The sequence below is a fragment of the Nyctibius grandis genome, chromosome 2 (genome assembly GCF_013368605.1).
Source record: "Nyctibius grandis isolate bNycGra1 chromosome 2, bNycGra1.pri, whole genome shotgun sequence".
Taxonomy (NCBI): Eukaryota; Metazoa; Chordata; class Aves; order Nyctibiiformes; family Nyctibiidae; genus Nyctibius; species Nyctibius grandis.
In genome coordinates, this window is record NC_090659.1 from 38,393,634 (window position 1) to 38,411,117 (window position 17,484).

At 46.9% G+C, this 17,484-nt stretch overlaps 1 protein-coding gene across 1 annotated transcript; it reads left to right on the forward strand.

Moving 5' to 3' along the window:
* The first annotated feature begins 1,017 nt into the window (after positions 1–1,017).
* On the forward strand, positions 1,018–14,665 carry RBBP7 (RB binding protein 7, chromatin remodeling factor). Its single transcript, XM_068423498.1, has 12 exons — positions 1,018–1,172; positions 1,492–1,636; positions 3,540–3,682; positions 5,077–5,250; positions 5,556–5,671; positions 6,276–6,436; positions 6,831–6,957; positions 7,050–7,127; positions 7,709–7,785; positions 8,218–8,275; positions 13,237–13,347; positions 14,161–14,665. The coding sequence occupies exons 1-12, from the start codon at positions 1,157–1,159 to the stop codon at positions 14,227–14,229; spliced, it is 1,275 nt and encodes a 424-aa protein (XP_068279599.1). The 5' UTR covers positions 1,018–1,156; the 3' UTR covers positions 14,230–14,665.
* Positions 14,666–17,484: the final 2,819 nt, after the last annotated feature.

Consider the following 17,484-nt stretch of genomic DNA (forward strand, 5'->3'; position numbering starts at 1 on the left):
ACACCTCTAGAATTTTTAATTTTCATTTTATCCCTCTGTAAGTAAGGCAAGTGTAAACGATACCCGTGGGTAGGATTTTGGTACCGTGATCTTCCACAGCAGCAGTGACAAGGGCGCTTCCCGGCCTGGCTTGTGGCAGCACAGCCGTCCCTGGTATCACCGGGAGTGGGCCGGGGGGAGCGCCGGTGCCCTCTGCGGGAGCGTGCCTGCCCCCGGGGGCAGTGTGGCCAGGGGGTACCAGCCAAGCAGAGAAACCTCGTTATGAGCCCCGCGGTGGTGCGTGTGGCCCCGCACAGCTTGAGCAGCGGCCCCTCAGCGCGCTGAGGCACTCCGGCCGAGCTGGGATTTGGGGGCAATAGGGACATTTTGGTGAGCAGATCGCTGCGGTGAGGCAGCCCGTGGAACGGGCGGGCAGAGCGCTCCGCAGCGCCCTCGAATGGGGTGAAGCAGCGCGGAGCGCGCTCGCCAGCTCCCCCTCCCGTACCCTCGGGGGAGCCGCTTTACCTACAGCCCCACCTCGCGGCGACAGCGCGGCCAGGCCGACCCCCCCGCCTCCCCTCAGCTCGCAATCCCCGCGCCTCTGCGACCGCCTGGCCCCTCCTCCGCTCCGCCCCACCCCGTAATCCCGCGGCTGCCGCACGGATGCGCCCGGACGTAGCGTCAGCCCGCTCGGGGCCGAGCCCGGGGTCTCCCGGGGCAGGGAAGGCCCCGCCGCACCCGCAACCCCCCCTGTCCCAGCACCCCCCCCTCCCCGCCCGCCAGCGCTCCCGGGGGGCTCCCGCGTGCTCCCGCCCGCTAGGGCGGCCCGGCCCGGCCCCGCCTCGCCCCGCGCGGGCTCAGCGCGCGCCAGCGCCTCATTGGAGCGTCCCGGAGGCCACTCCGGGCCCTGTTTCCCGCCGGCCGCCCCGCGCGCACGCCCGTCCGCCCTCCCGGCCCTTCCGCCCACTCCATTGGCTGCCGCTGTGGGCGGTGGTGCGGACAGCGCGTGCGCGGTGGCGCCAGGCGCGGGTTGGCGGTCGGCAGCGCGCGCGCGGCGGGGCGGCGGGGGCCCCTCAGCGGCGGGGCTCGCTCCCGCCCTCCTCCTCGCCCCCTTCGGCGCCGTCAGCCGTTGCTTCCCGCGCCGCGTCTCGCCTGTGCGCGCAGGCGCACACCCAAAATGGCGAGCAAGGAAGGTAGGAGACCCCCTCCTCCCTCTCCCCGGCTGGACGGTGGGGTGAGGACGCGTGTGCCCGGGGGATGGGACTGGCGCGGGTGGCGTGGCGGGGCTGAGGCACCCCGGGCCTCCTTTCCAAGGAGCTTCCGAGGGGGTGGTAGCGGGCATGGGGCAGTTGCAGTTGTCCTCCCGCCGGCCGCGCCCGAGGGCGCTTCGGGACCCCCTCTCCGACCGCGCCCCCTCCCTGGCATAGCCCTGGCCTTTGGCGGAGCCTCCCGCGCCCCGGTTCAGCGGCGGCAGGCACCGAGGCCCTGGGTCATCTCTCTCCCTTCCCGCAGTGCTGGAGGACACGGTGGAGGAGCGCGTCATCAGCGAGGAGTACAAGATCTGGAAGAAAAACACCCCCTTCTTGTATGACCTGGTGATGACACATGCTCTGGAGTGGCCCAGCCTCACCGTGCAGTGGTTGCCTGATGTGACCAGGTGAGAGAAGGGAAGAGAGGCCCGGAAGGTGCCAGGGAGGCACAGGGCTCAGCTGCTGGATTTGCTTAGTTTGCAAAGCGGGAGCTGAGGCTGTGTGTAATTGCTTGTTCCATTGCTCTTTCTGTCTCTGTTAACTATGTCTGCTAAGTAACTTGAGGATGAAGACCACGCCGAGACAAGGATAATTTGGGTTAGACTCCTCTGTGAGCTTGTAATGCTTTAGTTTGCTTGCAGCTTTAAAAACCATTTGGGTATGTAGAAGCTTTGAGGAAAAAAGTCACAAGTTGGTACTTTAGAGAAGTATAAGAGACTTAACACTCTTCTGTAGTTAATTCTGATCAGAGAAATCTATGTAGTAAATCAGCTCTTTCTTGAAGACTCTTTTTCCTCGTGTGCACTACAGATGACTTTTCTGCAGAAGCTATAGTATCTATCTCCAATTCTTTTTTTGTTTTAAATATGGACTTATTTAAGAAGATATTGTTCTGAGACTGGCGCTTCATGTCACAGTTCTGTCCCTGGCTCACTGTTGACTTCACATATATTAATTTTCTCATTCTTCCACCTCCCCCTGAAAATTGTGGGCACAGTGGTTAATTTCTTAAAGAATTTTGAAGATGAGGATAGATTCTGTCCATGTGCCAGCTACTACAGAACTTAAATTGTCGCAGTAACCACTCAAGGCTCCATTAAGGTAGTGGACAAGGACTGGGTCCCTCTTGTTGTTGTAAACTGGATACAGCTAGGTTGTAAAATATGTTACGTGTAAAGTTCATGCAATAATCAGAGGATGGTCTTTTTCCTCTTTAAAATTCCACCTTACATATGTGATGTTGTACTTGGTGGTTAGATGATCACTTAATTTTGTATATCAGAATGTTTGGGGAAGATATTTAGAGATGTGAGCTAACTAGTTGTGGCATGGAGAAAATGAAGTGGGGATTTGAGGGTGTGGAGCCCTTATGAGGAACACTTCTGCTTGCCTCGTATTTTGCAGATTGACTTAATATTCAGTTTAAAACCTGGTATTTCTAATTATCCAGTGTCAAAATATGTAAGCCATTTAAGGCAAGGACTGTCTCTTTGTATGGCACCTGACATGATGGGACACCTGTTTCTGATGCAAGTAAGTGCATGTGAATTGTGTGGTTTTTGTTTTGTTTTATATTTTTCTTTCCCCCTCAAAATGTATGATGATGCCTTGGAAGGAGTGTAGTAATACCTACAGTGGTTTATGATTGCCCCTGTTTGCTTGGATTCAGACAGCGTAATTAGCTTGTTGCTTTCAAGAATGCAGAAGTTGCTTGGTTTTGACTGTTCAAATTTTTGCTTTCAGAGATAAATGGCACTGTCCATGCAGCCTTTCACTTATCACTAAATGTTGCATTTAACTACCAGAAGAGAAATTTGATTCTAGATAGCTAGGATTTGTGCAGTGTTCAAAAATGAGCTGCTGAAACGAAGTAGTAACTGGTAAAAGCTTCTAAGAGAAGTAACTAAAATAGGTTGCCACTTGCCTTCAGTATTTTGTTTTATAGAAAGTAGTATTGATTGTTTTCTAAAGCAGTACTGTGCGACTGCTAGGGGAACTAAAGACAGAGGTAGGTATCAGTGTTACCTTTAACTACTGTGCAAATTGTAACTGTCCCTTTCAAGCCATAGTGGCAATGTTTACTGACTTGTATTGTCACTCTAGCCTTGCTGGTTGTATCTTTGGGTTGCTTATGTCAGAGTCTAGTTCACTATTGCACAAGTTTCTTCTGATAAAGAAAGGATCTATTACACGAGTCTCTCTTTTCTAGCTCCCTGAAGAAGTTTGGATCTTCAGTGTTATTGATGCTAGCTATCAAACTTCTGGAACTGAGCACATAATTTTATTCCTTGCATTTATTATTCTAAACAGGCCAGAAGGAAAGGATTATGCTCTACACTGGCTGGTTTTGGGGACACACACGTCCGATGAACAGAACCACCTGGTTGTTGCAAGAGTCCAGATTCCCAATGATGATCAGTTTGATGCTTCGCAATATGACAGTGAGAAAGGAGGTGGGCATGCATGTGTTCTTAGATTGTGCTTTAGCAGTAGCATTACTAAGTGTTCTGTCTAATGGTATTCTAACTTTCTGTTAAATACTAAAGCTGAGTGCGCTGTCAGCAAGTTTGCTGATGACACAAAACTGGGAGGAGTGGCTGAGATGCCGGAAGGCTGCGCAGCCATTCAGAGAGACCTGGACAGGCTGGAGAGTTGGGCGGGGAAAAATTTAATGAAATATAACAAGGGCAAGTGTAGAGTCCTGCATCTGGGCAAGAACAACCCCATGTACCAGTACAAGTTGGGGACAGAGCTGTTGGAGAGCAGCGTAGGGGAAAGGGACCTGGGGGTCCTAGTGGACAACAGGATGACCATGAGCCAGCAGTGTGCCCTTGTGGCCAAGAAGGCCAATGGCATCCTGGGGTGTATTAGAAGGGGTGTGGTCAGCAGGTCGAGAGAGGTTCTCCTCCCCCTCTACTCTGCCCTGGTGAGGCCACATCTGGAGTATTGTGTCCAGTTCTGGGCCCCTCAGTTCAAGAAGGACAGGGAACTGCTAGAGAGAGTCCAGCGCAGAGCCACGAAGATGATTAAGGGAGTGGAACATCTCCCTTATGAGGAGAGGCTGAGGGAGCTGGGTCTCTTTAGCTTAGAGAAGAGGAGACTGAGGGGTGACCTCATTAATGTTTATAAATATGTAAAGGGCAAGTGTCAAGAGGATGGAGCCAGGCTCTTCTCAGTGACATCCCTTGACAGGACAAGGGGCAATGGTTGCAAGCTGGAGCACAGGAGGTTCCACTTAAATTTGAGGAAAAACTTCTTTACTGTAAGGGTGACTGAACACTGGAACAGGCTGCCCAGAGAGGTTGTGGAGTCTCCTTCTCTGGAGACATTCAAAACCCGCCTGGACGCGTTCCTGTGTGATATGGTCTAGGCAATCCTGCCCCGGCAGGGGGATTGGACTAGATGATCTTTCGAGGTCCTTTCCAATCCCTAACATTCTGTGATTCTGTGATTCTGTGATTCTGTGATATGTACTTACCAGTTCACACTAATTCTAGATCATTAATTGTGACTAAAAAGAAGAAACTTATTTCAGAAGAACTTAGGTAACATTACGATATACAATCCCTACTAGCATTTCTACCAGCTCTGTCAGTTGTGATGAAAACTGATACACATCTACCTCAAATAGAGACTAAAGCTCTGAAAGAGTTTGTATCGTAGAGGATTCAAAATATCTAAACTGTTAATGCTGTTGTGTTACATGGTGCTAGTCTTTCATAGGCTTTATTGTATTATAATAAGATGCTCACCACTGTTTCTTGGAGTGGAGGAGATAGCATGAAATGCTGTTTCACCCATTTAAAATGGTTGATGTGATAAACTGACCTTTTTCTGACAAATACAGAGTTTGGTGGCTTTGGATCTGTGACTGGCAAAATTGAAACAGAGATTAAAATTAACCATGAAGGCGAAGTAAACCGTGCTCGTTACATGCCGCAGAATCCCTGCATCATTGCTACAAAAACACCCTCTGCTGATGTGTTGGTATTTGACTACACTAAACATCCTTCAAAACCAGGTGGGTCAGACTCCTTGAAGTTAAGCAAAATGCCTCTTGTCATTGAGGGGTAAACTTGTGTTTAACTGCAGTTGGGAAGTGATAGGCTCTGGAATCCAAATAAGAAGGCCCATATCTTTGGTGACTTTAACTGCCTGGTTATTCTCAATATCATAAGAGAATCTTGATAGAAGCAGCACTCTCCTAAGAGGCTGATGTATAAGGTATGATTATTGCAACGGAAGCGAAGTTCTTAGGTGATAATGATGGTCTTGTGGATTGATGTGCAAGGTGAAGCTAAACGGAATTAATTTCGTCTCTTTCAGACCCAAGTGGAGAGTGTAATCCTGACCTTAGATTAAGAGGGCACCAGAAGGAAGGATATGGCTTATCATGGAACTCAAATTTGAGTGGACATCTTCTCAGTGCATCAGATGATCATGTAAAAACCACATCTTTTCCCCTAGTTGGAAAAAAAAACAAAACCAAAAACAAAACAACCAAACAACCCTTTCTAATTTATTCTGTAATAGATAATTAGAGAAAAACTGGATTAGTCTAGCTGTATGTTGTTATGTGGGGAAGCTCTCACATATTGTAATTGTATTTCTAAAGGCTGTCAGTTGACTTTAGACTGTAATCAACAACCAGTTCTTTGTAACGTTCTTGATGAAGTAAGAACAGAATGTTTTTATAGTTGTCTGCTGGAAGAAATTGTTGTGTAACAACCCTTTAAACTGGCCTGGGTCTGAGATCATAGATTAGTAAGACTCTAAAAGATCAATTGAACTAATAGCTTATAAACTTCATTGTGGGCTTTAAAAGTGTAAATTGCTTTTGTGACCTTACAATAATCCTTGGGCCTTGAATTTGCAGAAAACTGATTAGTAACAGGTCACTTCTCACGGCATGTTAAGTGTTCCTTTTGAAAAACAAAGAACGGTTTCAGGGGTGTCATCTCTGTTTGTATGTAGAATGTGATTATTTATTTGAAAGATAATACAGTCAGAGTTTGCCTAACAAGAGAATATGACTTTTATTTACAGACTGTGTGTTTATGGGATGTGAGCGCTGTACCAAAAGAAGGCAAAATTGTTGATGCGAAAGCAATCTTTACTGGGCACTCTGCAGTAGTAGAAGACGTGGCATGGCATCTTCTCCACGAATCTCTGTTTGGATCTGTGGCAGATGATCAGAAGCTTATGATGTAAGTTGGGGTTAAGCAGTTTATGGATAGTGCCTACTGTGTGCCATCAGTGGACCAATCCAGAGCACTTGGATAAAAAAAATCTGAATTGTGAATTGATCTCATGTAGCTCTTTAGTGCAATCAGCTATAGTAGTGCTGCAGAATCACTGAAACCTGCGTGTCATTTAATGTGTTCACGTCATTTGAAAATAAGATGTAATTACAACACACACAAAATACTGAAAGGTTATGCAATAAAAACTGTAGCTTCAGACTTGAGTTTAGTAATAATGTAGTCTCTTAAATTAATGTGTAGTGTAGTGAAAAAGAACCTCCTTTGAAAACTTACGTTTGTTCACTGTCGCTTTCTCCTCCCTGCCCCTCACCCTCCCCCAAACCCTTCATTGCAACAGTTGGGACACAAGATCTAATACTACGTCCAAGCCAAGTCATTCTGTAGATGCTCATACAGCCGAGGTCAACTGTCTGTCCTTCAATCCTTACAGCGAGTTCATTCTAGCAACTGGTTCTGCTGACAAGGTTTTTACTCGTGTATACTTTAAATTCATAAATATTCTAGATGATAGTTCTATAGCCATTATAGTAAAACAATTTCTTGTTACTTCTCCCAGACGGTGGCTCTGTGGGATCTTCGAAACTTAAAATTGAAACTCCATTCTTTTGAGTCTCATAAAGATGAAATTTTTCAGGTGGGTGAACTTTTCTCACAAGCTGTAGAAAAAACTAGAAGAGTACTGACTTGGACAAGAACATAGGTTTTCGTATGGTGACCAACTACCATAAATAAGTCTGTTAAACATTAAATAGTGAATTTTGGTTCAACAAATACAGACAGTACCACATGGTTTCTTTCTGCCTTTCCCCACTTGACTCTGAAGCAAGTAGTCAACACTTACTGCTAAAAACATACTGGGAGTTTGCAAGTACCTTCAGTACAGGTAGAAGGTTTCTCTAAAATATCTTGCTGTAGAGAGGACTTGGGTTCAGATCTAATGTTGTGAACTCTGCCTATTTAGTAGGTGCAAGTAACAGTGAATTTTAAACAATTAAATTTCATTATATGGTAAATCTGTAACAGTGAAATACTGTTGGCTGTTCCATTTGAGAAATCTTAAGACTTTAAAGCACTCTGAGCTATAGGATATCCTTTGTACTGGAAGAAACTGATTTCTTGAGTGTAGTTGTTGAAAATTAGTGGCCAGGTGATGGTTACTCAGGATACACTTTAGAAATCAGTAACTGCTTCAGTCAAGTTGTTTTCTTTCAATAGGTTCACTGGTCTCCTCATAACGAAACAATTCTTGCTTCAAGTGGTACTGATCGTCGGCTTAATGTGTGGGATCTAAGGTGAAGAGCAATTCCTTTCTTTTGGTATATATGAACAGATGGTAAAAAAGGCTGCAGACCTACTTTATTTGGCAGGCTTGATGTGTGCTGTTCTCCAGCCTTCCTTGCTTGCTTAACTCAGACCTGGTCTTTTGGGTATACGGTAGAAGCAGCACAGTACTTCTAATGCTACTTCTCTGTGAGGATTTCTTGCTGATAGAATTGTTTCCTGTTGTCTTCAGTAATAAGTGTCTCGCTTCAGCAGTTAGATTCTATTTCAGTAATGATAATGCCAAACAGTTGATGTTTTGCACCTGAGGCTTGTAGTTATTTGACAGTGAGAAAAAACAATAGCAAAAGCAAATACTGGAAGCAAAGGCTAGAAACTGTTGTTAAGCTGATATAGGATGCAATTTTCATTATTAATAAAAAGTATAAACTACTTTCTTACAGTAAAATTGGAGAAGAGCAGTCTGCAGAGGATGCAGAAGATGGGCCTCCTGAGCTGCTGGTACGCTCTTGTTCAGCTTTCAGTCTGCTGACATGCTTTATGGTGGTATCATGCCTTACGACTGTGCTGCTAAAACTGCAGCAGTTCATGTATTTTTTCACCTCCCTGGTTTTCAGACCATTGCTCCACCTTGCAGTAGGCTTCCTCTGTTCAACGAGTTTGCAGCTCGTTGGGGAGGGCGCTGACTCCCTCCCAGTGCACAAGGCGAGGAAGGTGCCAAGGAGCTGTGAACCAGGGGTGTCACCAGCAGGTATTTCCCAGCTTAGTGAGAGAACAATGGTATCTACCCGGCGGAAGAAGACCAAAATGGATGTGGGAACCCAGACAGAGCTCCCACGGAAGGAGGCGATGGTGCAGGTTGCCGGCTGCAGGGAATGCTACAGCGTCTCTGTGGTGTCAGGGGGCTGTGTGCGCTGTGAGCAAGTAGATGATCTGCGGCACAGCTGCAAAGCCAGGTTGAAAGGCTTCAAGCCGAAGTAGAAAGGCTTAGGAGCATTCGGGAGGCTGAAATGGAGATAGACTGGTGGAGCCAGGCTCTGCCCTCCCTGCAACAAAAATGGGAGCACCTGCTGGAGAGCTCCCAGGATCGAGGGACACCTGTACTCTGCCCCTCTCAGGTGGAAAACAATAACCTAGAGGAGAGGAGTGAGTGGAGGCAAGTCTATGGCCGTGGCAAAAGGCGAGTGCCCTCCTTGCCTACTTTGCCTCCACAGGTGCCTCTGAGCAATAGATATGAAGCCCTAGTGGAATACAGCTGGTCCAATGGGGATGTGGTGGAGAGGCAACCTATATCAGAGGTCCCACCACAGTCAGAAAAACCTGACGGGCGTATAGCTACCTCCTCTACAAGGAAGAAGAGAAGAGTTTTAGTGGTTGGAGACTCCTTCCTAAAGGGATCTGAGGGCCCAATATGCAGAGCTGACCTCCATCACAGGGAGGTCTGCAGCCTGCCTGGAGCCCGAATCAGGGATATCACCAGGCAACTCCCCAACCTGGTGAAGGCCACAGACTACTACCCGCTGCTGATCTTCCAGACAGGTGGGGAAGAAGCTGCATCCCATAGTCTGAGGGGGATGAAGAGAGACTACAAGGCCCTAGGACGGTTGGTGAAAGAGTCTGGGGCACAAGTTGTTTTCTCCTCCCTCCTTCCATTTTCAGGTGATGACGTGGGATGGAATAGTAGGATTGTCTCTATTAACGCCTGGCTACGAGACTGGTGCTACAGGCAGGGCTTTGGGTTCTTTGATAATGGCTAGTTTTATAAGACACCAGGCGTGACGGTAATACATGGGAAAGGTTTATGTCGTAGGGGCAAAAGGGTTCTGGGACAGGAATTAGCAGGGCTCATTCTGAGAGCTTTAAACTAGATTCGAAGGGGGATGGGGTAGTAGCTGGGCTTGCACCACTGGGGCAACGCTCTAGTGTTGAGGTAGACCAGGAGGCCTCCCATCCCCCTGGGGTGAAATCGGTGTGCTCAGCTTGCTCCCTGAAATGCCTGTACACCAATGCAGGCAGCATGGGGAATAAACAGGAGGAGCTGGAAATCCGTGTTCGGTCGGGGGGCTATGATTTAGTGGCAATCACAGAGACTTGGTGGGACGCCTCGCATGACTGGAATGTGGTCATGGATGGCTATGTCCTGTTCAGGAAAGACAGGCCGCTAAGGAGAGGTGGTGGAGTTGCTCTTTATGTGAGTGAGCAGCTAGAATGTATTGAGTTCTGTCCAGAGGCGGATCAGGAGCAAGTTGAGAGTTTGTGGGTGCGAATTAAGGGGCAGGCTGGCAGGGGTGATACTGTTGTGGGTGTCTATTACAGGCCACCGGATCAGGATGAGAAGGGTGATGAGGCCTTCTACAGGCAGCTGAGAGCAGTCTCGCAATTACAGGGTCTGGTTGTTGTGGGGGATTTCAACTACCCTGATATTTGCTGGGAGGCCTACTCAGCCAGCCATCCTCAGTCCAGGAGGTTCCTCCAGTGCATTGATGATAACTTTCTGATGCAAATGGTGGATGAGCCAACTAGGAGAAGAGCGCTGCTGGATCTGATCCTCACTAACAAGGAGGGTCTGGTTGAAGAGGTGAAGGTTGAGGGCAGCCTTGGTTGTAGTGACCATGAGATGGTAGAGTTCAGGATCTCATGTGGCAGGAACAGAATAGCTAGCAGAATCACAACCCTGGACTTCAGGAGGGCCAACTTTGGCCTTTTGAAGCAATTGCTAGGGGAAATCCCATGGGACAGGGTACTAGAAGGTAAGGGGGCCCAAGATAGTTGGTTAGCATTCAAGGACTGCTTCTTCCGAGCTCAAGATCAGAGCATCCCAGCAGGTAGGAAGTCAAGGAAGGGTACCAGGAGACCTGCATGGTTAAACAGGGAACTGCTGGGCAAACTCAAGTGGAAGAAGAGGGTGTACAGATCATGGAAGGAGGGGCTGGCCACTTGGGAGGAATATAAGTCTGTTGTCAGAGGATGTAGGGAGGCAACTAGGAAAGCTAAGGCCTCCTTGGAATTAAACCTTGCAAGAGAGGTCAAGGACAACAGAAAGGGCTTCTTCAAATACATTGCAGGTAAAGCCAACACTAGAGGCAATGTAGGCCCACTGATGAATGAGGTGGGTGCCCTGGAGACAGAGGATAAAAAGAAGGCGGAGTTACTGAATGCCTTCTTTGCCTCTGTCTATACTGCTGGAGGCTGTCCTGAGGAGACCCGGACCCCTGCGGCCCCAGAAGAAGTCAGGATAGAGGAGGAATCTGTCTTGGTTGATGAGGGCTGGGTCAGAGACCAATTAAGCAATCTGGACGTCCATAAATCCATGGGCCCTGATGGGATGCACCCGCGGGTGCTGAGGGAGCTGGCGGAAGTCATTGCTAGGCCACTCTCCATCATCTTTGCTAAGTCGTGGGCAACGGGAGAGGTGCCTGAGGACTGGAGGAAAGCGAATGTCACTCCAGTCTTCAAAAAGGGCAAGAAGGAGGACCCGGGTAACTATAGACCGGTCAGCCTCACCTCCATCCCCGGAAAGGTGATGGAACAACTTGTCCTTGGTGCTGTCTCTAGGCACATCAAGGATAGGGGGATCATTAGGGGTACTCAGCATGGCTTCACCAAGGGGAAGTCATGCTTAACCAACTTGATAGCCTTTTATGAGGATGTAACCCGGTGGATAGATGATGGTAAAGCTGTGGATGTGGTCTGTCTCGATTTCAGTAAAGCGTTTGACACGGTCTCCCACAGCATCCTCGCAGCTAAACTGAGGAAGTGTGGTCTGGATGATCGGGTAGTGAGGTGGATTGTGAACTGGCTGAAGGAAAGAAGCCAGAGAGTGGTGGTCAATGGAACTGAGTCCAGTGGGAGGCCTGTGTCTAGCGGAGTCCCTCAAGGGTCGGTACTGGGACCAGTTCTATTCAATATATTCATTAATGACTTGGATGAGGGAATAGAGTGCACTGTCAGCAAGTTCGCTGATGACACAAAACTAGGAGGAGCGGCTGACGTGCCGGAAGGCTGCACAGCCATTCGGAGAGACCTGGACAGGCTGGAGAGTTGGGCGGGGAGAAATTTAATGAAATACAACAAGGGCAAGTGTAGAGTCCTGCATCTGGGCAAGAACAACCCCATGTACCAGTACAAGTTGGGGGCAGACCTGTTGGAGACCAGCGTAGGGGAAAGGGACCTGGGGGTCCTAGTGGACAACAGGATGACCATGAGCCAGCAGTGTGTCCTTGTGGCCAAGAAGGCCAATGGCATCCTGGGGTGTATTAGAAGGGGTGTGGTTAGCAGGTCAAGAGAGGTTCTCCTCCCCCTCTACTCTGCCCTGGTGAGGCCACATCTGGAATATTGTGTCCAGTTCTGGGCCCCTCAGTTCAAGAAGGACAGGGAACTGCTAGAGAGAGTCCAGCGCAGAGCCACGAAGATGATTAAGGGAGTGGAACATCTCCCTTATGAGGAGAGGCTGAGGGAGCTGGGTCTCTTTAGCTTAGAGGAGACTGAGGGGTGACCTCATTAATGTTTATAAATATGTAAAGGGCAAGTGTCATGAGGATGGTGCCAGGCTCTTCTCAGTGACATCCCTTGACAGGACAAGGGGCAATGGGTGCAAGCTGGAACACAGGAGGTTCCACATAAATATGAGGAAAAACTTCTTTACGGTGAGGGTGACCGAACACTGGAACAGGCTGCCCAGAGAGGTTGTGGAGTCTCCTTCTCTGGAGACATTCAAAACCCGCCTGGACGCGTTCCTGTGTGATATGGTCTAGGCAATCCTGCCCCGGCAGGGGGATTGGACTAGATGATCTTTCGAGGTCCCTTCCAATCCCTAACATTCTGTGATTCTGTGATTCTGTAATTCTGAAGGCAGTGGTTTTTTTTTTTTCAAAGCTGCCCTGGACATGATTTACATGTCTTTATTGTTGAACATATTTACAGTTCGGCCATGTGCTTGTTGGTACTCTTTCAACTAAATGCGTGTAAAGCCAAGGCCTCAAATTGTTTACCTTCCATTAAACCAGTTAGGTCCCATATAGCTAACCTTACTGATGTAGAAAGTACAAAGGCTTATATTTCATTTTGCTTCCTTAGGAAACAAACAATTAAAAATGCTTATAGTTTGGTTCCCCATTTCCTGTGTTAACTGTGTAAGCGCTCCTATAATTAGATGAGGTAATGGATATAAAATACGGCTGGATTTCACAGCTGAACGTTGTGTGAAGTAGCAGCATTTTGAGGATGTCAGTCGTCGCTATAATAGTGTGAACTGTCGTCTAAAATGCTGTCTCAGCAGTTGCATCTATCAGGAATGCGCTATTTCACTCACACCTTCTTTACATCCGTATTGTGAATCTCTAGTAGCAAGTTTTTCTTTGTGTAGTCATCAGCGTGATGAATTTAACTTCTGAGTCTTGGGTTTTAACAGATTTCTTTCTAGTGGTGAAATGGCTTACTGAAGCTTGTGGGTTTTTTAACAGTTTATTCATGGAGGACACACTGCCAAAATTTCAGACTTCAGTTGGAATCCTAATGAGCCTTGGGTGATATGTTCTGTATCAGAGGACAACATCATGCAGATATGGCAAATGGTGAGTGTCAACAGCTCTTGAGTTGCTCTGAAGCTTGTTGCATAAATGAAACTGAAATGGCTTGTTCTTCTAGGGCAGCTTGTGCCTTCAGCAATTGAAAATAGTCTATGCTCTGTACTTCTTAAACTGTTTGTTAGGAGAGTAAGACTTTCAAAAGAAAACAAAGACTAAACCAACCTGAATAAATGCAACTGCTAGCTAATTCTTGACTCCAGGTCTTAGGTACTAGTTAAGAATAAACGTGGCAGTTGCAAACTTACATCCAATACTAGCCAAGACTTACTCTTCCCCTCCTCCCCCACATGTTGACCGTGAAGCAAGATGCCTTTAACTCTCTAGTTCATATTATTTTACATTACGGGAATTTGACCAGTTATCTTATAAATGTGGAATAAAGTCACTTGGGAATAATTTAAGTTAAAAAAATGTAACAGACTTAAATGTGCATCACAGGTCAGGCTTTCATTTTTTTATACCTGTTCTTTAACTTGGTTTGTGTGTTGACACTGAGGTTGAAATAAGTCCAAATAAAATGTTCATGATAAGGCTCATGGGTAAATGGCTAATGCTTATGCTGCTGAAATAAAACCATGTGAGAAGACAACTGCTGAAGTCTCATAGTGAAGTGTCACTGTGTGCACATTCCTAAATTTGCTGCCCTTTAAGAAAAGGGAGGGAGAGAGAGGGTCTCTTTAAGGAGGGGATCATGCCTGTGCCTTCTTTGTAGTATCATGTTTTTTCTATATAAAGTATAGAAGATTTTTTAAAAACAGTTGTGTCTACCACTTGTAATGTAATGTTTTGTGTCTTCAGGCAGAAAACATTTACAACGATGAAGAACCAGATATAACAGCAGCTGAACTGGAGGGTCAAGGAACATAACTTTTCTTCCTTAAGGAAATACTGGGTGTGACATAGTAGTATAATTTGACTACTGTATACATTAAAAAAAAAAGCCCCTAAAAAAAACAACAAGCAAAAAAACAAGCAGTGGGCAGAAGCATTACATCAAAATGAGAATATTCTTAATCGGGCATGAAAAGCTTGTATAGTCAAGTTGTCATGGGCTACCCTTGGTTATTTGGGCACTTTGAGCTATTGTATACTGTACAGCAATTAGCTTTTAGGGAAAATAAGAATGACTTCATACCTATGTTTATATTTTTAAACAAACTTAATGGGTTCCTGTAAATAAAACAGTCAAATCCTCTTCCCACACAGTGTGCAAAAAAAAAAATATTAATATGTAAAGAGAGCTTTTCACTTTTACACAACACTTTCGGATTGGCTTTGCATAAATAAAATTTATTAAATAAAATGTTTGGTGTGTTTAATGTCCATTGACATATGGTGAAGGCCTTCTTGCCTGAATATAATTTAATTTCTGCACGGTAATAAAGATACGTAGTTCTTAGTTTATAACTTACCCTGCAATTAAGGGTCTCGGGCAATGAGAGTTGTCTTGATGCTTGGAATAGGTAACTCTGATCCTTCACAAACAGTGGGTATAGAAAGAGGTTTGGTAGTACACAGGGATGATTGGTCGGACTCCTGTGAAGTTCAAGCATAAATCTTGAGCAGACTTGAGTAACTGCTGAGTTGGGTTTTGGTTTTGGGTGGGTTTGTTGGTTTTTTTGGGTTTTTTTTTTGGAGTGGTGGTGGAAGCACTGTCCTTTAACCTTTTCTTGTCTTAGGTGCTAAGATGGCAATGCAGTCTCAGTGAATTGGTATCGCCTGTAAGAGCCCTCCTGTAGCTTTTTTGATTAAAATGATGTGAGGCAATCAGGCAGGTGTCAATACTGTAGTATTGATTAATGTTCAGCCAAAGCTAGCCCTTTCCAGGACAGAGGTGGCAGTTGTTAGCTGGAACTTGACTCTGGATTTCTGTGGTTCAGCATTTTGTTCCTCAGGAAGGTGCTCACCTGTATGTCACTGAGAGGACCAACTTTCTTCCAGCATGCCCCCTCTAGGTGTCACAGTTTAAAGCTGGGCCTGCTATTAAACCTGTGGCAGACGCTCTCTGTTAACCCTCCCCCCCACCCGAAGGGAAAGGGAAAAGGGAGAGAGACTTATGGTTTGGAAAGTTAAAACAGTTTTAATAAACTGTAATAATGAAAAAAAAAAGGTATAATAATAATATTGGAATAATCAAATATATACAAATATATACAAAACCAAGATCGAGCTCCCCCGATGTCGGCCACGTCACCACCGGCACTGCAGGGCAGGCTCCGGGAAGGCCCAGGCTGGGCCCAGCGACGGTCGAGAGCTGGATTCAGGGATGCACAGATCGGGATTGGGGGCAGCAGGAAAACGGACAGAGTCCGCCTTGGACACTGGCCAAAGGCTCAAGCTGCAGAAGCAGCCCAAAGGAGCAGAAACACCCAAACACAGCCGAAGAAGCAAGGGAAAGGCGGAAGGGGCAAGAGAGAAGGCAAGGGGCAAAAGGGGAGAGACCCTCGTGATCCCCCCGCTTTATACTGAGAATGACGTGTATGGGATGGAATACCTTCGTTGGTCAATTTTGGGTCACCTGCCCTGTCTGCTCCTCCCTGCAGGTGCGACCCCACTTCGGCTCTTCACTCATAAGCAGTGAGGAATTTAGCAGTGACCTTGGTTTCTCTAAGACTAAGTACAGCAAGAGCCTTTCTACATAACATCCCTGCCAGTGCCTCAGTGATAACTACAAACTTCGAGCGTTATCAGTCCTAGAAGCAGACACTGTCTGCAAAACATGCAGTTACTTTCAGAAAGTGCAGTTACTTAGAAGAGACTTAGCTGAAAGTAAAAATCACTGAAAGGAAAATTGGCCTGGTTTAGGCCAAACCAGGACACTAGGTCATCGTCTACAGCAGATTATTCCTGTGAGGGAGTGGGAATGAAGCTGTGGAGTGAAGGTTCTGATGACTTTCCTGTTTGGCTAATGGTCATTCAGCTAAAAGAGTCAACATCTGTTGACAGTCTTGGTACATGTAATCAGGCCTCACAGGAAGGGCTCCACAATGATATCTAAGGGGAACTCGAGATGCTCTGAATGTTAGTTTAATTTGCAAGTGGCAGCAAATGGTAAGCATTAAACATACTGAACTTGGGGACGGTTTTTGGTCAGGTCCTACTTCCTTTTGACATTCATTTTGGCATATGCAGCTCTTGAACAGTAGGAAATGGAAGAGGTCAAGGGCCTGACTGATTGTTACTGCAAAAACAGAAGTGCTTCCCAGGGAGCATGGTGGTGGCTCTTCCTTGCACAGATATGGCTGTGGGCTATTACACGGCCCCTCCCGCTCCTGGTGCTCTTCAGTGCTTATGTCAAGGAGACCTACTGGCTGCTTTGCACCAGCATGTCCAGTGTAGTTCATTCCTATAATTAGTGATTTCAGCTTTGTGTGGCCCTTGTTAGGTTGGGTTGTTAATACTTAAGTCTTCTTACTGCCTCATTAACTAGATGGAGTGGGAAGGAGGGGTGAACTACTAATTGCAGCACTATTCTCATGGCTCTTATGCTGCTTGTTTTTAATCACGTGCCCTGCTGTTGGCAGGACCCCCTGTGTTGCAGGCACCGGGTCATCATGCATAGACATGTCTCCTTCCACACTTCTTTCCAGAACAGTTCCTCTAAAAGTGATGCAGATTCCTGTGGAAGGCTGAGATGCTGTCAGGGTTTAGCAGGTAGGCAGTAGCTGGAGAGATGTGCTAAACAGCATGGAAGGTCAAAGCTGTTGAAGGACAGCTAGGCCACTACCCAATTAACCATGCTTCTGCCTAGCTGGCGTTCGTGGGTGTACAAACAGCAGAAGGTGGAGATGAATGCGTGCTCTAAGTGTGGTTTTGGTTTGACTAACAGATGCAGAGGATGCTGAAGGGAGCGATCTGGCTTGGACACCCAATGCAGCTGCCATGCTAGCAGTTTCTGTTCCCAGCTGTCCAACTTGCTAACTGGCTCCAGAAACATCTCAGGCCACTCAGGAAGCTGGTAACTGTTAGAGGCCCTTGTACTAGACTGGCCCTGTAACTTCAGCTTCTCTGCATTCATTCCTGTTGGAAACAAGGTCTCCTGCAGGAGGCAGAACTGCTGAAGCACTGCCGTGTCTGGTGAGACCCAGACAGATTGCTACTCCTTCACTCACAAAAGCCTAA

Coding starts and splice junctions, on each gene's coding strand:
- RBBP7 (XM_068423498.1), top strand. Junction 1,637..3,539: donor TGGTTGCCTGATGTGACCAG/GTGAGAGAAGGG, acceptor TATTCTAAACAG/GCCAGAAGGAAAGGATTATG. Junction 6,437..6,830: donor GATGATCAGAAGCTTATGAT/GTAAGTTGGGGT, acceptor TCATTGCAACAG/TTGGGACACAAGATCTAATA.